The sequence below is a fragment of the Pelodiscus sinensis genome, unplaced genomic scaffold, assembly GCF_049634645.1.
Source record: "Pelodiscus sinensis isolate JC-2024 unplaced genomic scaffold, ASM4963464v1 ctg116, whole genome shotgun sequence".
Classification (NCBI taxonomy): Eukaryota; Metazoa; Chordata; order Testudines; family Trionychidae; genus Pelodiscus; species Pelodiscus sinensis.
In genome coordinates, this window is record NW_027465819.1 from 120,213 (window position 1) to 138,589 (window position 18,377).

The 18,377-nt window shown below is 66.6% G+C and overlaps 1 protein-coding gene across 2 annotated transcripts in view; it reads right to left on the minus strand.

Annotated features, from left to right (window-relative positions):
- ATP2A1 (ATPase sarcoplasmic/endoplasmic reticulum Ca2+ transporting 1) overlaps nt 1-18,377 on the minus strand; it is a 126,304-nt gene that overhangs the window by 17,707 nt on the left and 90,220 nt on the right. For both annotated transcript variants that reach the window (XM_075914532.1, XM_075914533.1), the window contains exons 14-15: nt 9,374-9,592; nt 84-419 (exon numbers count right to left, since the gene is read on the minus strand). In XM_075914532.1, coding sequence (XP_075770647.1) covers nt 84-419; nt 9,374-9,592 — 555 coding nt within the window. The remainder of the gene's footprint in view (nt 1-83; nt 420-9,373; nt 9,593-18,377) is intronic.

Genomic DNA, 18,377 nt, shown 5'->3' on the forward strand with positions numbered 1-18,377 from the left:
CCACAGTGGCCCCTGCCAGGTGCCCCCATGCGCACAGTCTCAGCCTCTGGCCCCTCTCCCTTCCCCCGCTCGCCCCCACTCACCATGGCCGTGATCTCGTCGAAGGACTGCAGGAACTCCACGATCTTGGACTTGTGGGTAGGCTCCACACGGGCGAAGCAGCAGGCCCGCTTGCAGGCCTCACGCTGCTCGGCGGGGGGCAGGTCGTCGAACTCGCGGCCCGTGTAGGCCTTGCCCAGCACCTCCTCGTCCTCACTGAAGATCCCGATGCGGCGGCAGATGGCAATGGCTGTGCCCTTGTTGTCCCCCGTGATCATGATGACACGGATGCCAGCATCACGGCACAGCTGGATAGATCCCATCACCTCTTTCCGGGGTGGGTCCAGCATCCCCACGCAGCCCACGAAGGTCAGGTCCACCTGTGGGGACCATAGAACATGTTGGGCCCATAGCAACCCCCAGCCGCACTCTGAAGAGCCTGCAACCCTCAGCCAGCCCCCAAGCCCACCTACGACCCATCCCCCAGCCAGGCCCCACCAGCCACTGCAACAAACAATCTCTTTCCCGACCCACCAACCACTACACCAGCCAAACCCTTCTCTGACCCCCAGCTGCTGCCCTCCCCCCAGCCCCTCAGTCGCCACCCACCACCAGCCCCTAGATCCGTCAGCTGCCACCCCCACCAGTCCCCAACTCTTCAGCTGCCACCCCCACCAACACCCCAACTCCTCAGCCGCCGCTCCCACCAACTCCTGACCTCTCAGTCGCCATCCCACAAGCCCCCAGACTCCTCAGCTGCCACCCCTGCCATCCCCCGACCCTTCAGCTGCCGCCCCCACCAACTCCTGACCCCTCAGTCGCCACCCCCACCAGTCCCTGACCCCTCAGCTGTTGCTCCCCCCTTGCTGGATCAGGAGGCCGCAGGTGCTCAACCAGCTGCAGAATCTACAGCCGGGTTATTACAAACAGGTCAAAGAGGCCTGCTGCACAAGTTCAGGCTGACCCCCAAGACGAACAGGAAGAAGTTCTGGGGGTGCAAAAGGAGCCAAGGAAGACCTATGAGGATCTGGCCTCCCGCCTGGCGCAATCCTGCCGCAAGTGGGTGTCTGGAGTCGGAGCCCAGACCGCAGAGGACCTGCTTAAGCTGATGATGCTGGAACAGTTTCATGAAACGTGCCCGCCCAACCTGAGGCTGTGGCTCAGAGACCGGAAGCCAGAGGGCCCCCAGGAAACCGGAAGGCTGGCGGATGAGTCCACGGACAGCTGGTCCAGGTGTGAACGGGCATCCCAGAGAGAAAGGGAATCAGGCAGGGACCAGTTCTTGGCTGAGCAATGGAGGAAATCATCTTCGGGGTGAGCCCAAGAGAAAGGGCCCAGCCATCTGCCCCCCAGAGAGACAGCCAGGGCCCGGGTGGAGCCGGCCTGAAGGGGCCCGCAGGTCCTAACTTGCCATCGCTGTGGAAAAAGAGGCCACAAGAAGGCTCAGTGCACCAGGCACCAGGACAGGTCCCACAACTTCAGACTTTTCAGGGTTAAGTGGCTGAAGCTGGGAGAAGGGCAGGCCGCCCCAGAGGCAGGGGCCTGTAGGCAAACCTCAACTCAAAGCAGGAGGAAGGCAGCTCCGGCCAACCCCTCCCAGAAACCTGACACTCCAGAGGCAGGTGTCTCCGTGAACCGGTTGGGGGCAGGGCGGCCCCTGCGGAGCGAGCGCCTCGTGACCCTGCAGGTGGATGGCAGGAAAGTGATGGGTTTCTGGGACACAGGGGTGGAGGTGAAGCTGGTCCAGCCCAAGATAGTAGCACCAGACCGTCCGGTGCCCAACACTCAGCTGACCTTGAAGGAGCATAGACAGGACCCCGTTTAAGATGCCCGTAGCCCGGGTGCATCGGAAATTGGGTGCTAAGAAGGGCCCCAAGGAAGTGGGGGTGCACCAGCACTTACACATGGAGGTGCTGATGGGGGGGTGGGACCTAGAGGCGTGGCCAGATGGACCCCAAAGGGCCCTTGTCACCACTCGTAGCCAGAGACAGACTGGTGACCCTGACCCAGGGGAGGGCTCCCTGAAGGGGGCTCAAGGCCCCATCCCAGCAGACACGGAGCCCAGCCGAGCTGGGACTCTGGATCCAGGCAGTGGCAGGGAACAAGTCCCTGTCTCTGGCCCAGCTGCTGAATTACAGTCTGAAGTGCAGGCAGATCCCTCCTTGCAGACCCTGAGGGATTGGGCCGACGTGGGCACAGCTCAGCCCCTAGGAGGAGATTGCCAGGAGAGGTTCCTGTGGGAGCGGGGATTCCTGTACCGGGAATGGCTTCCCCCAGGGAAGGTGAGGGGGTGGGGGCTCCAGTGGCAGCTGGTGGTGCCCCAAAAGTATCACCGCAAGCTGCTGTACCTGGCCCATGACATCCCCTTCTCGGGACGCCAGGGGATCTGGCGCACCCGGCTGCGGCTGCTCCAAAACTTCTACTGGCCGAGGATATTTGCCGCTGTGCAGCGGTATTGCCGGTCCTGAGACCCCTGCCAGAGGGTGGGGAAGGCCCAAGATAGGAGGAAAGCTGCTTTGAGGCCCCTACCCTGTATAGAGCAGCCTTTCCTGAAGGTGGCGATGGATATTATGGGACCCTTCAGCAGGGCGACCCGGACAGGGAAAAAATACATCCTGGTGGTGGTGGATTTTGCCACCCGCTACCCCAAGGCCGTGCTTCTACCTTCTATCGAGGCAAACATGGTGGCAGATGCACTGCTGTCCCTGCGGTTCTCCAAGGAGGTCCTCGTGGACCAGGGATCCAACTTCATGTCGACCCCACTCCAGTGCTTGTGGGAGAAGTGTGGGGTCCAGCTCACCTGGGCCTCAGCATATCACCCCCAGACCAGCGGGTAAGTGGAGAGGTTCAACGGGACTCTGAAGCAGATGCTAAGGACCTTTATGCATCAGCACCCACAGGACTGGGACAAGTACCTACCCCACCTGCTGTTTGCATACAAGGAGGTGCCCCAGGAGTTCCCAGGGTTCTCCCCGTTCAAGCTATTATACGGGAGGCAGGTGAGGGGACCCCCCTGGACCTGTTCAGAGAAAAGGGTGAGTCGGTGATGGAATACGTCCTGGCTTTCCGGGAAAGACTCACTGAGCTCGTGGGCCTGGCCAGAGAGAACCTGAGCAGGGCCCAGGGGAAGCAGAAGGTCTGGTACAACCACAACGCACGGGCCCGCACCTATGCTACCAGGGACCAGGTGATGGTCCTAATCCCTGTGCAGAAGAACAAGCTGCAGGCAGGCTGGGACAGACCCTTCAAGGTCACCAAGCAGCTGAACGAGGTGACTACGTGGTGGAGCTGATGGGCCGGACGCGCAGCCAGTGGGTGAATCACGTTAACACCATGAAGCCGTACTGGGGCCGAGAGAACCTAGTGCTGGCCGTGTGCGGGCCCTGGGCGGAACAGGAGGAGGATCCCCTGGTGGGGCTGTTCCCTGGAACTGGAGCAGACTCTTCACTGGAGTCAATTTCCCTCTCGGACCAGCTCACCCCGGCCCAGCAGGCCGAGGTCTTAGAGGTGCTGGGCTCCCGCCAGCAGCTGGTGTCCACCAGGTACAGATGGGCACCCACTCCCTGGTGTGCTGCTCCCCGTTCAGAGTCACGGGGAAGACGGCCCAGGGCCTGGAGAGAGAGGTCCGGGACATGCTGGCGCTAGGGGGGATCCAGCCCCTGGGCCTCTCCAGTAGTTCTGGTCCCCAAGAAGGATGGGTCGATCCAGTTCTGTGTGGACTATGGGAAGCTCAACGCCATCACCATATCCAATGCCCGCCCCCATGCCTAGGCCTGACGAACTCCTGGACAAGCTGGGGGGAGCTCGCTACCTCACCACCCTGGACCTCACCAAGGGCTACTGGCAGGTGCTGTTGGACCCAGAGGCCAGGCTGAAATCAGCATTCATCACCCCGCTGGGGCTCTAGGAGTTCCTGGTCCTGTCCTTTGGCCTCAAAGGGGCACTGATGACCTTCCAGCGCCTGGTGGACCAGCTGCTGCGGGGGATGGAGAGCTTTGCCCTGGTGTACATTGATGATATTTGTGTCTTCAGCCAGACCTGGAAGGACCACGTGGCCCAGGTCAGCCAGGTGCTGGACCAGCTGCGGGGGGCTGGCCTGCCTGTAAAGGCTGCGAAGTGCAAGGTTGGGTTGGCTGAAGTGTCCTACCTGGGCCATAAGGTGGGGAGCGGCTGCTTAAAGCCAGAACCGGCCAAGGTGGAGGCCATCCGGGAGGTTTGTGCCCAACTTCAGCTCCAGACAGGGTGGTCTGGACGGAGCAGTTCCAGGGGGCTCTCTGTGCACTGAAGGAGGCCCTGGTCAAGGTCCCAGTGCTGGTCAATCCAGACTTTGACAAGCCCTTTATTTTGTTTACCAATGCCTCGGATACTGGGCTGGGGGCGGTGCTGATGCAGGTGGACGAGAAGGGGGAGCGACACCCCATCATGTACCAGACCAGGAAGCTGCTGCCCTGGGAGCGGAGCTACATGGCCATAGAGAAGGAATATCTGGCCCTTCAAAAGCTGCAGCCGTACCTGTCTGGCCGGCATTTCATGGTGTAACCGACCACTGCCCCTTGACCTGGCTGCACCAGATGAAAGGGACGAAGGCCAAGCTGCTGAGGTGGAGCCTGCTCCTGCAGGATGACGACATGGAAGTGACCCACGTCAAGGGGAACGCCATCATCATCGCAGATGCGCTGTCCCATGGGGGGGACCCGAACTTCCCCCCGCTCAGTTCGCTCTCGCAGGGGGGAGATGGGCCGTAGTGGACAGGCATTCACTGGTTGTTGTGTGTGGGCTGTGGGTGACCCCTACTGGCCTGTGTCCGTAAGCACTGCCCAGGAAGAGGGGGCCACCTGAGGTCACAAAGACCCAACTGGTCCTACCTGTTGAGGGCAGGGACTGAACAAAGGAAGCGAGGCTACATCTAGACTGGCAAGATTTAGCGCAAATACTCTAAATGCAAGAGTTTTTGCATCAGAGTGTTTGAGTAAGAGAGCGTCTATACTGGCATGTGCCTTTGTGCAAAAGCATCCGTGCCAGTGTAGACGCTCATTTTAGCCATCAGGCTTTCTTGTGCAAGAAATTGATGTTACCTATCTACACTGGTCTCTTGCGCAAGAGGACTTATCCCTGAGCGGGAGCGTCAGAGCATTTGCGCAAGAAGCACGGATTTCATATAGTAGAACGTCCGTGTTCTTGCACAAATACTCGCGGCCAGTGTAGACAGGCGGCAAGATTTTGCCAATGTAGACACAGCCTGAGTGTTCGGGGGAAGGGTCAGCTTCAGCTGGGGGAAACCATGAAGGGAGCAGCCTAAGCAGAGGGCTGGGAGTTTGGGAGCCTAGGCACCCCATCCCAAGGGGTCTGAGGCATCCTGGCCCCGACTCCTGTAGTCACATCACGTATGTGCTGGGCTGTGTCCCGGAGAAGCAATAAACCGCCCCCCCCCTCCGTTCTACTGGCTGGCAGAGTCTGTTCTTGCTGCTATCGGGGTGCAGGATCGTGGGATCCCCGATGCGCTGTCACAATGCTCTCTTTCGAAAGAGGCTTGTAGTCTAGACATAGCCTCAGATGCTGCCCCCAACCCCTCAGCCGCCACCCCCAACAGCCCCCAAACCCTCAGCCGCCGCCCTCACCAACTGCCCCTGACCCCTCAGCCGTCGCCCCACCAACTCCCAACCCCTCAGCCGCCGCCCCCACCAGTCCCCAGACTCTTCAACCACTGCCTCACCAACTTCTGACCCCTCAGCCGCCACCTCCATGAGCCCCCGACCCCTCAGCTGCCACCCCCACCAACTGCCCCGACCCCTCAGCCGTCGCCCCACCAACTGCCCCCGACCCCTCAGCCGTCGCCCCACCAACTCCCAACCCCTCAGCCACCGCCCCTACCAGTCCCCAGACTCTTCAACCACTTCCCCCACCAACTGCCCCGACCCCTCAGCCGTCGCCCTCACCAGTCCCCGGACTCCTCAACCACTGCCCCCACCAACTGCCCCGACACCTCAGCTGCTGCTCTCATGAGGCCCCAGACCCCTCAACTGCCACCCGCACCAACTGCCCTGACCCCTCAGCCGTCGCCCCCACCAACTCCCAACCCCTCAACAACCCCCAACGCCTCAGCCGTCGCCCTCACCAGTCCCCGGACTCCTCAACCACTGCCCCCACCAACTGCCCGACCCCTCAGCCATCGCCTCTGCCAACCCCGACCCCTCAGCCGCCGCCCCCACGAGCTCCACAACCATTCAGCCGCCACCCCCCATGAACCCCCGACCCCTCAGCCGCTGGCCCCTCAGCCGCTGCCCCCGCCAACCCCCGACCCCTCAGCTGCTGCCCCCCAAAGATTCCTGACCCCTCAGCCGCAGCCCCCACCAACCCCGGACCCCTCAGCCACCGCCCCCACAAGCTCCACAACCCCTCAGCCGATGCCCCCGCCAACCCCCGACCCCTCAGCTGCTGCCCCCACGAGCTCCACAACCCCTCAGCCGCTGCCCCCACGAGCCCCCAACCCCTCAGCCGCTGCCCACCAAAGATCCCCGACCCCTCAGCAGCTGCCGCTACCAACCCCCGACCCCTCAGCCACTGCCCCCACGAGCCCCCGGCCCCTCAGCTGCCGCCCCCGCCCCCACCAACTCCTGACCCCTCAGCCACCACCCACCAAAGACCCCCAAACCCTCAGCCACCGCCCCCACCAACCCCCGACCCCTCAGCCACCACCCAAAGACTCCCGACCCCTCAGCCGCTGCCCCCCAAAGATCCCCGACCCCTCAGCAGCCACCGCTACCAACCCCCGACCCCTCAGCCGCCGCCCCCATGAGCTCCACAACCCCTCAGCTGCTGCCCCCATGAATCCCCGACTCCTCAGCCGCCGCCCCCGCCAACCCCCGACCCCTCAGCTGCCGCCCCCGCCAACTCCTGACCCGAGCCACCACCCACCAAAGACCCCCGACCCCTCAGCCGCCGCCCCCCATGAACCTCCGACCCCTCAGCCGCCGCCCCCACCAACCCCCGACCCCTCAGCCACCACCCACCAAAGACCCCCGACCCCTCAGCCGCCGCCCCCGCCCACTCCTGACCCCTCAGCCGCCGCCCCCGCCCACTCCTGACCCCTCAGCCGCTGCCCCCACCAACCCCCGACCCCTCAGCCGCCGCCCCCGCCCACTCCCGACCCCTCAGCCGCCGCCCCCGCCAACCCCCGACCCCTCAGCCGCCACCCCCGCCCACTCCCGACCCCTCAGCCGCCGCCCCCACCAACCCCCGACCCCTCAGCCGCCGCCCCCGCCCACTCCCGGCCCCTGAGCCGTCACCCCCACCAACCCCCGACCCCTCAGCCGCCGCCCCCGCCCACTCCTGACCCCTCAGCCGCCGCCCCCGCCAACCCCTGACCCCTGAGCCCCCACCCACCAAAGACCCCCGACCCCTCAGCCGCCGCCCCCCATGAACCTCCGACCCCTCAGCCGCCGCCCCCACCAACCCCCGACCCCTCAGCCACCACCCACCAAAGACCCCCGACCCCTCAGCCGCCGCCCCCGCCAACCCCTGACCCCTCAGCTGCCGCCCCCGCCAACCCCCGACCCCTGAGCCCCCACCCACCAAAGACCCCCGATCCCTCAGCCGCCGCCCCCCATGAACCTCCGACCCCTCAGCCGCCGCCCCCACCAACCCCCGACCCCTCAGCCACCACCCACCAAAGACCCCCGACCCCTCAGCCGCCGCCCCCGCCAACCCCTGACCCCTCAGCTGCCGCCCCTGCCAACCCCCGACCCCTGAGCCCCCACCCACCAAAGACCCCCGATCCCTCAGCCGCCGCCCCCCATGAACCTCCGACCCCTCAGCCGCCGCCCCCACCAACCCCCGACCCCTCAGCCACCACCCACCAAAGACCCCCGACTCCTCAGCCGCCGCCCCCGCCCACTCCTGACCCCACAGCCACCGCCCCCACCAACCCCCGACCCCTCAGCCGCCGCCCCCGCCCACTCCTGACCCCTCAGCCGCCGCCCCCGCCAACCCCCGACCCCTCAGCCGCCGCCCCCGCCAACCCCCGACCCCTCAGCCGCCGCCCCCACCAACCCCCGACCCCTCAGCCGCCGCCCCCACCAACCCCCGACCCCTCAGCCGCCGCCCCCGCCCACTCCTGACCCCTCAGCCGCCGCCCCCGCCAACCCCCGACCCCTCAGCCGCCGCCCCCGCCCACTCCTGACCCCTCAGACGCCGCCCCCACCAACCCCCGACCCCTCAGCCGCCGCCCCCGCCCACTCCTGACCCCTCAGCCACCGCCCACCAAAGACCCCCAACCCCTCAGCCGCCGCCCCCGCCAATCCCCAGCCCCTCAGCCACTGCCCCCATGAGCCGCCCGACCACTCAGCCACTGCCCCCACCATCCCTCCTGACCCCTCAGCCGCCGCCGCACCAATCCCCAGCCCCTCAGCCACTGCCCCCGCCCACTCCTGACCCCTCAGCTGCCACCCCCGCCAATCCCCAGCCCCTCAGCCACTGCCCCCATGAGCCGCCCGACCACTCAGCCCCCGACCCCACCATCCCTCCTGAGCCCACAGCCACCGCCCCCGCCAATCCCCAGCCCCTCAGCCACTGCCCCCATGAGTCGCCCGACCACTCAGCCCCCGACCCCACCATCCCTCCTGACCCCTCAGCCACCGCCCCCGCCAATCCCCAGCCCCTCAGCCACTGCCCCCATGAGTCGCCCGACCACTCAGCCCCCGACCCCACCATCCCTCCTGAGCCCACAGCCACCGCCCCCGCCAATCCCCAGCCCCTCAGCCACTGCCCCCATGAGCCGCCCGACCACTCAGCCCCCGACCCCACCATCCCTCCTGAGCCCACAGCCACCGCCCCCACCAATCCCCAGCCCCTCAGCCACTGCCCCCATGAGTCGCCCGACCACTCAGCCCCCGACCCCACCATCCCTCCTGACCCCTCAGCCACCGCCCCCGCCAATCCCCAGCCCCTCAGCCACTGCCCCCATGAGTCGCCCGACCACTCAGCCCCCGACCCCACCATCCCTCCTGAGCCCACAGCCACCGCCCCCGCCAATCCCCAGCCCCTCAGCCACTGCCCCCATGAGCCGCCCGACCACTCAGCCCCCGACCCCACCATCCCTCCTGAGCCCTCAGCCACCGCCCCCGCCAATCCCCAGCCCCTCAGCCACTGCCCCCATGAGCCGCCCGACCACTCAGCCCCCGACCCCACCATCCCTCCTGACCCCTCAGCCACTGCCCCCGCCAATCCCCAGCCCCTCAGCCACTGCCCCCATGAGCCGCCCGACCACTCAGCCCCCGACCCCACCATCCCTCCTGAGCCCACAGCCACCGCCCCCACTAACTCTCCTGAACCTGACCTCATAGTCGACAAACTTGGTGGAGTCCTCCAGGTTCATGTCCTCTCTCTTGGGGGGGGTGTCGCGAGTGGCCAGGGCCAAGCAGCGCAGTGTGTCGCGCCCTGTTCCCCACTCCTTGATGACGCTCATGATCTTGTCTTTCACCAGGGGCGTGAGGGGGACACGGGTGGTGCCCACCCGGACGTAGTTGCAGCGGTCGATCACGCCCTCAGGAGCGCCCTGTGGGAGCAAGAGCAGGAGAGGCGGATGGAGCGAGAGTGGCGGAGCAAACACAGAGACAGCAGCACAAACAAGAGATGGACGAAGAGCAGCGAAAGGGGAAGCAGGCCGTGTAAAGTGGGACGATGCAGGTAGACATGCACATGTTCCCAGCTGGGTGCCTGCCAGCAACGTGGGGCTCCCAGTCTGTCCTGCAGGCCCACATCTGGCTGCAAGTGATGCAGGTCCCTCCCAGGTGCTGGCCATGGCAGGAGACAGAGGGATGGGGAGGGAGGGACACAGTGCAGTGGGGACAGAGAGGGACGGGGAGGGAGGGTGTGGCGTAGTGGGGGTGCCTTGCTAGTTGCTGGGCTTAGGCAGTGGGCTGTGGGTGACCTCCACTGGCCGCTGTTTGTAGCAGGACAGCGGATGAGTCACTAGGCTAGGGTCTCACAACCTCTCTGACCAGTCGCCTCCCAGGGAGAGAGACAAAAGGAGGAAGGCGGGGTCCAACCACTGGCTGGGGGGCAGGGCTGGAAGAGAGTTTTAGTTTGTCTGGAATCACAGAGGAGGCAGCCTAAGCAAGGAGCTGGGATTTAGGGGCCCAGTCTCCCCCATCACAAGGGGGGCTGAGGCATCCTAGGCCTGCCCTGGAACTAGATTACATCTGTGCTGTGCTGCATCCTTGGAGAAGCAATAAACTCCCTCGATCCTACTGGTTGGTGGTGTCCGTTCATGCCATTACGGGAATGTGGGAGTCAGGGGAACCCCGACGCGTTGTCACAGAGGCACAGGGCACAGTGGGGAGAGAGGGAAGAAGAGGGGGACAGGGCACAGCGGGGACACAGGGAAGGGGAGGGAGGAGTAGGGCGCGGCGAGGACAGAGAGGGAAGGGGAGGGGGGAGCAGGGCACAGTGAGGACAGAGAGGGAAGGGGAGGGGGACAGGACACAGCAGGGACAGAGGCGCATGGAGGGGGACAGGGCGCAGCAGGGACGGAGAGGGGGACAGGGCGCAGCGGGGACAGAGGGACATGGAGGGGGACAGGGCGCAGCGGGGACAGAGGGACGTGGAGGGGGACAGGGCGCAGCGGGGTGTGACGTAGTGGAAGGCAGGGTATAAGGAGCTGGGGAGGGGGCTGGGACTCCCCTATCTAAAAGGGGGGGCACTGAGGCCTCTTAGCCCCAGTTCCTGTAACCAGATTACATCTGTGCTGCGCTGTGCTGGAGGAGCAATAAACCACCCTCAATTCCACTGGCTGGTGCAGTCTGTTTGTGCCATTTCGGGGTGCAGGAGACGGGGAACCCCCAACGCGCCGTCACACTGGTGTCAGGAGTGGGATGCACTGCACCCCGTGGATGAAGCTCCCAGCGGCAAGCGACAAGGCGCCGTAGAAGCAAGAGCCCTGGAGCCAGGCATGCTTGAGGCAGAGCGAAGCGGTTCCGGGGAATCGTGGGGCGCTGCAGCACTAGACTGGTGAGTCTGCACCAAGGGGACCAGCGGGCAGATGGCCTACGCCCAACTCTTGAAGGCAGAGCTGGTGGGGCTGTGCAGAGAGAGGGGCTTGCCTGTGCGGAAAGCAACCAAGGCCCAACTGATTACCCAGCTGGAAGATAATGACCAGCCACAGGGCCAGGATCTTGTCCCCAGGGGAAGCAGCCAGACCCCCCCTGAGAGTGTGTCAGGCTCAGAGAGGGGGAGGAGCGCTGGAACCCAACAGAGAGATGAGACAGCATCTCCCGGGAGGCCTGCAAGCCGTAGCCCATCTAGGGCAGGGGCCAGCCCAGCGGAGCTGCGGCGGCTGGAGATCCAGCTGCGGATGAAGGAATTGGAAGTACAGGACCGAGAGAAGGAGCGCCAAGATCGAGAGAGGCAGCGACAGCATGAGCTGGCCATGGCAGAGCGGAGAACCTGCGGGGCCCCGGCTGCACCAAGAGTGGATGGGCCCCAGGGTCCCGGGGATGCCAGGCGCTTGGAGAGGCTCACGGTGGCCCAATTGAAGGACGTGGGCGACATAGACGGGTTCCTCAGCTCCTTTGAGAGGGCCTGTGGGCTGCAACAGGTCCCCCCAGCTGACTGGCTACAGGAGCTCGTCCCCGCACTGAACCAGGAGGCGGCCGGAGTGCTCAGTCAGCTGGAGGACCTACAGCCCGGGGATTACAACCGAGTCAAGGAGGCCCTGCTGCACAAGTTCGGGCTGACCCCCGTGATGTACAGGAAGAAGTTCCGGGGGGTACAGAAAGGGCCACGGGAAACCTATGTGGACCTGGCCTCCCGCCTGGCGCAATACTGCCGCAAGTGGGTGTCTGGAGTCGGAGCCCAGACCGCAGAGGAGCTGCTCAAGCTGGTCATGATGGAGCAGCTCTATGAAGCGTGCCCACCCAAACTGAGGCTGTGGCTCAAGGACCGGAGACCAGAGAACCCCCAGGAGGCCGGGAGACTGGCGGATGAGTTCATGGAGAGCCGGTCCTGAGGTGATGGTCCTGATCCCCGTGCGGAAGAACAAGCTGCAAGCCGCCTGGGATGGCCCCTTCAAGGTGGTTAAGCAGCTGAACGAGGTGAACTACGTGGTGGAGCTGACGGGCCGGACGCGCGGCCAGCGGGTATATCATGTTAACATGATGAAGCCATACTGGGACAGGGAGAACTTGGTGCTGGCCGTGTGTAAGCCCTGGGAGGAGCAGGGGGAGGATCCCCTGGTGGGCCTGTTCCCTGGGACCGGAGAGGACTCTTCGCTGGAGTCAATTTCCCTCTCGGACCAGCTCACCCCAGCCCAGCAGGCCGAGATCGGGGAGGTGCTGCGCTCCCACCAGCAGCTGTTCTCCAACAAGCCGGGTCTCACCAACCTGGCTGTCCACCGGGTGCAGACGGGCACTCACCCCCCGGTGCGCTGCTCCCCATTCAGGGTCACAGGGAAAACAGCCCAGGACCTGGAGAGAGAGGTCCAGGACATGTTGGCCCTTGGGGTGATCCAGCCATCCTCCAGCCCCTGGGCCTCTCCCGTGGTGCTGGTTCCCAAGAAGGACGGGTCGATCCGGTTCTGCGTGGACTACCGGAAGCTCAACGCCATCACGGTGTCCGACGCCTACCCAATGCCAAGGCCCGACGAGCTCCTGGACAAGCTGGGGGGAGCTCACTACCTCACCACCCTGGACCTCACCAAGGGCTACTGGCAGGTGCCGCTAGACCAGGAGGCCAGACTGAAATCGGCTTTCATCACGCCACTGGGCCTCTATGAGTTCCTGGTCCTGCCCTTTGGCCTCAAAGGGGCGCCGGCCACCTTCCAGCGCCTGGTGGACCAGCTGCTGCGGGGAATGGAGAACTGTGCCGTAGCGTACATCGATGACATCTGCGTCTTCAGCCAGTCCTGGGAGGACCACGTGGCCCAGGTCAGCCAGGTACTGGATCGGCTGAGGGAGGCTGGGCTGACCGTAAAGGCTGGGAAGTGCAAGGTTGGAATGGCCGAAGTGTCCTACCTGGGCCAAAAGGTGGGGAGTGGCTGCTTGAAGCCAGAGCCGGCCAAAGTGGAGGCCATCCGGGACTGGCCTGTGCCCCAGACCAAGAAGCAGGTCCAGGCTTTCATTGGGATGGCGGGGTACTACCGGAGGTTTGTGCCCAACTTCAGCTCCATCGCTGCCCCGATCACGGAGCTGTGCAGGAAGGGGAGGCCAGACAGGGTGGTCTGGACGGAGCAGTGCCAGAGGGCTCTCTGTGCACTGAAGGGAGCCCTGGCCAAGGCCCCAGTGCTGGTAAACCCAGACTTCGACAAGCCCTTTATCGTGTTTACGGACGCCTCGGACACTGGGCTGGGGGCGGTGCTGATGCAGGCGGACGAGAAAGGGGAACGTCACCCCATCGTGTACCTGAGCAGGAAGCTGCTGCCCCGGGAGCGGAGCTACGCGACCGTAGAGAGGGAATGCCTGGCCATGGTGTGGGCCCTGCAAAAGCTGCAGCCGTACCTGTTTGGCCGGCGTTTCACGGTGTTCACCGACCACTGCCCCCTGACCTGGCTACACCAGATGAAAGGGACGAACGCCAAGCTGCTGCGGTGGAGCCTGCTCCTGCAGGACTACGACATGGAAGTGATCCACGTCAAGGGGAGCGCCAACATCATCGCCGACGCGCTGTCCCGTAGCGAGGGGCCCGAACTTCCCCAGGTCACGAGCGGAGTGACCCTGCTCAGTTCGCTCTCGGAGGGGGGAGAACTGTGACGTAGTGGGGGTACTTGCTGGGATGTGGTGACCCCTGCTGTCTGGAGCAAGACTCAGCAGGGAAAGCCTCACTAGGCAGAGGTAAGGCCAAACTGGTTGAACCAGTGGCCAGACACCCCCCATGGAGAGGAACAAAGGAAGGTGGAATGCTGCCCTGGCTTGGGGGGCAGGGCTGGAGGAGGCTGGGTTAGTTCCTCGCTGGAAGGCAGGGTATAAGGAGCTGGGGAGGGGGCTGGGACTCCCCTATCTAAAAGGGGGGGCACTGAGGCCTCTTAGCCCCAGTTCCTGTAACCAGATTACATCTGTGCTGCGCTGTGCTGGAGGAGCAATAAACCACCCTCAATTCCACTGGCTGGTGCAGTCTGTTTGTGCCATTTCGGGGTGCAGGAGACGGGGAACCCCCAACGCGCCGTCACACGGGGACAGAGGGACGGAGAGGGGGACAGGGCGCAGCGGGGACAGAGGGATGGAGAGGGGGACAGGGTGCAGCAAGGACAGAGGCGCGTGGAGGGGGATAGGGCGCAGCAGAGACAGAGGGACAGAGAGGGGGACAGGGCGCAGCGGGGACAGAGGGACGGAGAGGGGGACAGGGCGCAGCAGGGACAGAGGGACGGAGAGCGGGACAGGGCGCAGTGGGGACAGAGGCACGTGGAGGGGGGACAGGACACAGCGGGGACAGAGGGACGGCGAGGGGGACAGGGTGCCGTGAGGACAGAGGCGCGTGGAGGGGCACAGGGCACAGCGGGGACAGAGAGACGGACAGGGGGACAGGGTGCAGCGAGGACAGAGGGACAGAGAGGGGGACAGGGCGCAGCGAGGACAGAGGCTTGTGGAGGGGGATAGGGCGCAGCAGGGACAGAGGGACGGAGAGGGGGACAGGGCGCAGCGGGGACAGAGGGACGGAGAGCGGGACAGGGCGCAGTGGGGACAGAGGCACGTGGAGGGGGGACAGGGCGCAGCGGGGACAGAGGGACGGCGAGGGGGACAGGGTGCCGTGAGGACAGAGGCGCGTGGAGGGGCACAGGGCACAGCGGGGACAGAGGGACGGACGGGGGACAGGGTGCAGCGAGGACAGAGGGACAGAGAGGGGGACAGGGTGCAGCGAGGACAGAGGCGCGTGGAGGGGGATAGGGCGCAGCAGGGACAGAGGGACGGAGAGGGGGACAGGGCACAGCAGGGACAGAGGGACGTGGAGGGGGACAGGGCGCAGCAGGGACAGAGGGACGTGGAGGGGGACAGGGCGCAGCAGGGACAGAGGGACGGAGAGGGGGACAGGGCGCAGCGGGGACAGAGGGACATGGAGGGGGACAGGGCGCAGCGGGGACAGAGGGACGGAGAGGGGGACAGGGCGCAGCAGGGACAGAGGGACATGGAGGGGGACAGAGCGCAGCGGGGACAGAGGGACGGAGAGGGGGACAGGGCGCAGCGGGGACAGAGGGACGGAGAGGGGGACAGGGCGCAGCGGGGACATAGGCGCGTGGAGGGGGATAGGGCGCAGCGGGGACAGAGGGACGGCGAGGGGGACAGGGCGCAGCAGGGACAGAGGGACGGCGAGGGGGACAGGGCGCAGCGGGGACAGAGGGACGGCGAGGGGGACAGGGCGCAGCGGGGACAGAGGGACGGCGAGGGGGACAGGGCGCAGCGGGGACAGAGGGACGGCGAGGGGGACAGAGCGCAGTGGGGACATAGGCGCGTGGAGGGGGGATAGGGCGCAGCAGGGACAGAGGGACGGAGAGGGGGACAGGGCGCAGCGAGGACAGAGGCGCGTGGAGGGGGACAGGGCGCAGCGAGGACAGAGGGACGTGGAGGGGGACAGGGCGCAGTGGGGACAGAGGGACATGGAGGGGGACAGGGCGCAGCGGGGACAGAGGGACGGAGAGGGGGACAGGGCGCAGCGGGGACATAGGCGCGTGGAGGGGGATAGGGCGCAGCGGGGACAGAGGGACGGAGAGGGGGACAGGGCGCAGCGGGGACAGAGGGACGGCGAGGGGGACAGGGCGCAGCGGGGACAGAGGGACGGAGAGGGGGACAGAGCGCAGTGGGGACATAGGCGCGTGGAGGGGGGATAGGGCGCAGCAGGGACAGAGGGACGGAGAGGGGGACAGGGTGCAGCAGGGACAGAGGCACGTGGAGGGGGGATAGGGCGCAGCAGGGACAGAGGGAAGGAGAGGGGGACAGGGCGCAGCGGGGACAGAGGGACGGAGAGGGGGACAGGGCGCAGCGAGGACAGAGGCGCGTGGAGCGGGGATAGGGCGCAGCAGGGACAGAGGGACGGAGAGGGGGACAGGGTGCAGCGAGGACAGAGGCGCATGGAGGGGGACAGGGCACAGCGGGGACGGAGGCGCGTGGAGGGGGACATGGCGCTGTGGGGACAGAGGGACGGAGAGGGGGACAGGGCGCAGCGAGGACAGAGGCGCGTGGAGGGGGACAGGACGCAGCGAGGACAGAGGGACGTGGAGGGGGACAGGGCGCAGCGGGGACAGAGGGACGGAGAGGGGGACAGGGTGCAGCGAGGACAGAGGCGCATGGAGGGGGACAGGGCACAGCGGGGACGCAGGCGCGTGGAGGGGGACATGGCGCTGTGGGGACAGAGGGACGGAGAGGGGGACAGGGCGCAGCGAGGACAGAGGCGCGTGGAGGGGGACAGGGCGCAGCGAGGACAGAGGGACGTGCAGGGGGACAGGGCGCAGCGGGGACAGAGGGACATGGAGGGGGACAGGGCGCAGCGGGGACAGAGGGACGGAGAGGGGGACAGGGCGCAGCGAGGACAGAGGCGCGTGGAGGGGGACAGGGCGCAGCGAGGACAGAGGGACGTGCAGGGGGACAGGGCGCAGCGGGGACAGAGGGACATGGAGGGGGACAGGGCGCAGCGGGGACAGAGGGACGGAGAGGGGGACAGGGCGCAGCGGGGACAGAGGGACGGCGAGGGGGACAGGGCGCAGCGGGGACAGAGGGACGGAGAGGGGGACAGAGCGCAGTGGGGACATAGGCGCGTGGAGGGGGGATAGGGCGCAGCAGGGACAGAGGGACGGAGAGGGGGACAGGGCGCAGCGGGGACAGAGGGACAGAGAGGGGGACAGGGTGCAGCAGGGACAGAGGCGCGTGGAGGGGGGATAGGGCGCAGCAGGGACAGAGGGAAGGAGAGGGGGACAGGGCGCAGCGGGGACAGAGGGACGGAGAGGGGGACAGGGCGCAGCGAGGACAGAGGCGCGTGGAGCGGGGATAGGGCGCAGCAGGGACAGAGGGACGGAGAGGGGGACAGGGTGCAGCGAGGACAGAGGCGCATGGAGGGGGACAGGGCAAAGCGGGGACGGAGGCGCGTGGAGGGGGACATGGCGCTGTGGGGACAGAGGGACGGAGAGGGGGACAGGGCGCAGCGGGGACAGAGGGACGGCGAGGGGGACAGGGCGCAGCGGGGACAGAGGGACGGAGAGGGGGACAGAGCGCAGTGGGGACATAGGCGCGTGGAGGGGGGATAGGGCGCAGCAGGGACAGAGGGACGGAGAGGGGGACAGGGCGCAGCGGGGACAGAGGGACGGCGAGGGGGACAGAGCGCAGTGGGGACATAGGCGCGTGGAGGGGGGATAGGGCGCAGCAGGGACAGAGGGACGGAGAGGGGGACAGGGCGCAGCGAGGACAGAGGCGCGTGGAGGGGGACAGGGCGCAGCGAGGACAGAGGGACGTGGAGGGGGACAGGGCGCAGCGGGGACAGAGGGACATGGAGGGGGACAGGGCGCAGCGGGGACAGAGGGACGGAGAGGGGGACAGGGCGCAGCGGGGACATAGGCGCGTGGAGGGGGATAGGGCGCAGTGGGGACAGAGGGACGGAGAGGGGGACAGGGCGCAGCGGGGACAGAGGGACGGCGAGGGGGACAGGGCGCAGCGGGGACAGAGGGACGGAGAGGGGGACAGAGCGCAGTGGGGACATAGGCGCGTGGAGGGGGGATAGGGCGCAGCAGGGACAGAGGGACGGAGAGGGGGACAGGGTGCAGCAGGGACAGAGGCACGTGGAGGGGGGATAGGGCGCAGCAGGGACAGAGGGAAGGAGAGGGGGACAGGGCGCAGCGGGGACAGAGGGACGGAGAGGGGGACAGGGCGCAGCGAGGACAGAGGCGCGTGGAGCGGGGATAGGGCGCAGCAGGGACAGAGGGACGGAGAGGGGGACAGGGTGCAGCGAGGACAGAGGCGCATGGAGGGGGACAGGGCACAGCGGGGACGGAGGCGCGTGGAGGGGGACATGGCGCTGTGGGGACAGAGGGACGGAGAGGGGGACAGGGCGCAGCGAGGACAGAGGCGCGTGGAGGGGGACAGGACGCAGCGAGGACAGAGGGACATGGAGGGGGACAGGGCGCAGCGGGGACAGAGGGACGGAGAGGGGGACAGGGTGCAGCGAGGACAGAGGCGCATGGAGGGGGACAGGGCACAGCGGGGACGCAGGCGCGTGGAGGGGGACATGGCGCTGTGGGGACAGAGGGACGGAGAGGGGGACAGGGCGCAGCGAGGACAGAGGCGCGTGGAGGGGGACAGGGCGCAGCGAGGACAGAGGGACGTGCAGGGGGACAGGGCGCAGCGGGGACAGAGGGACATGGAGGGGGA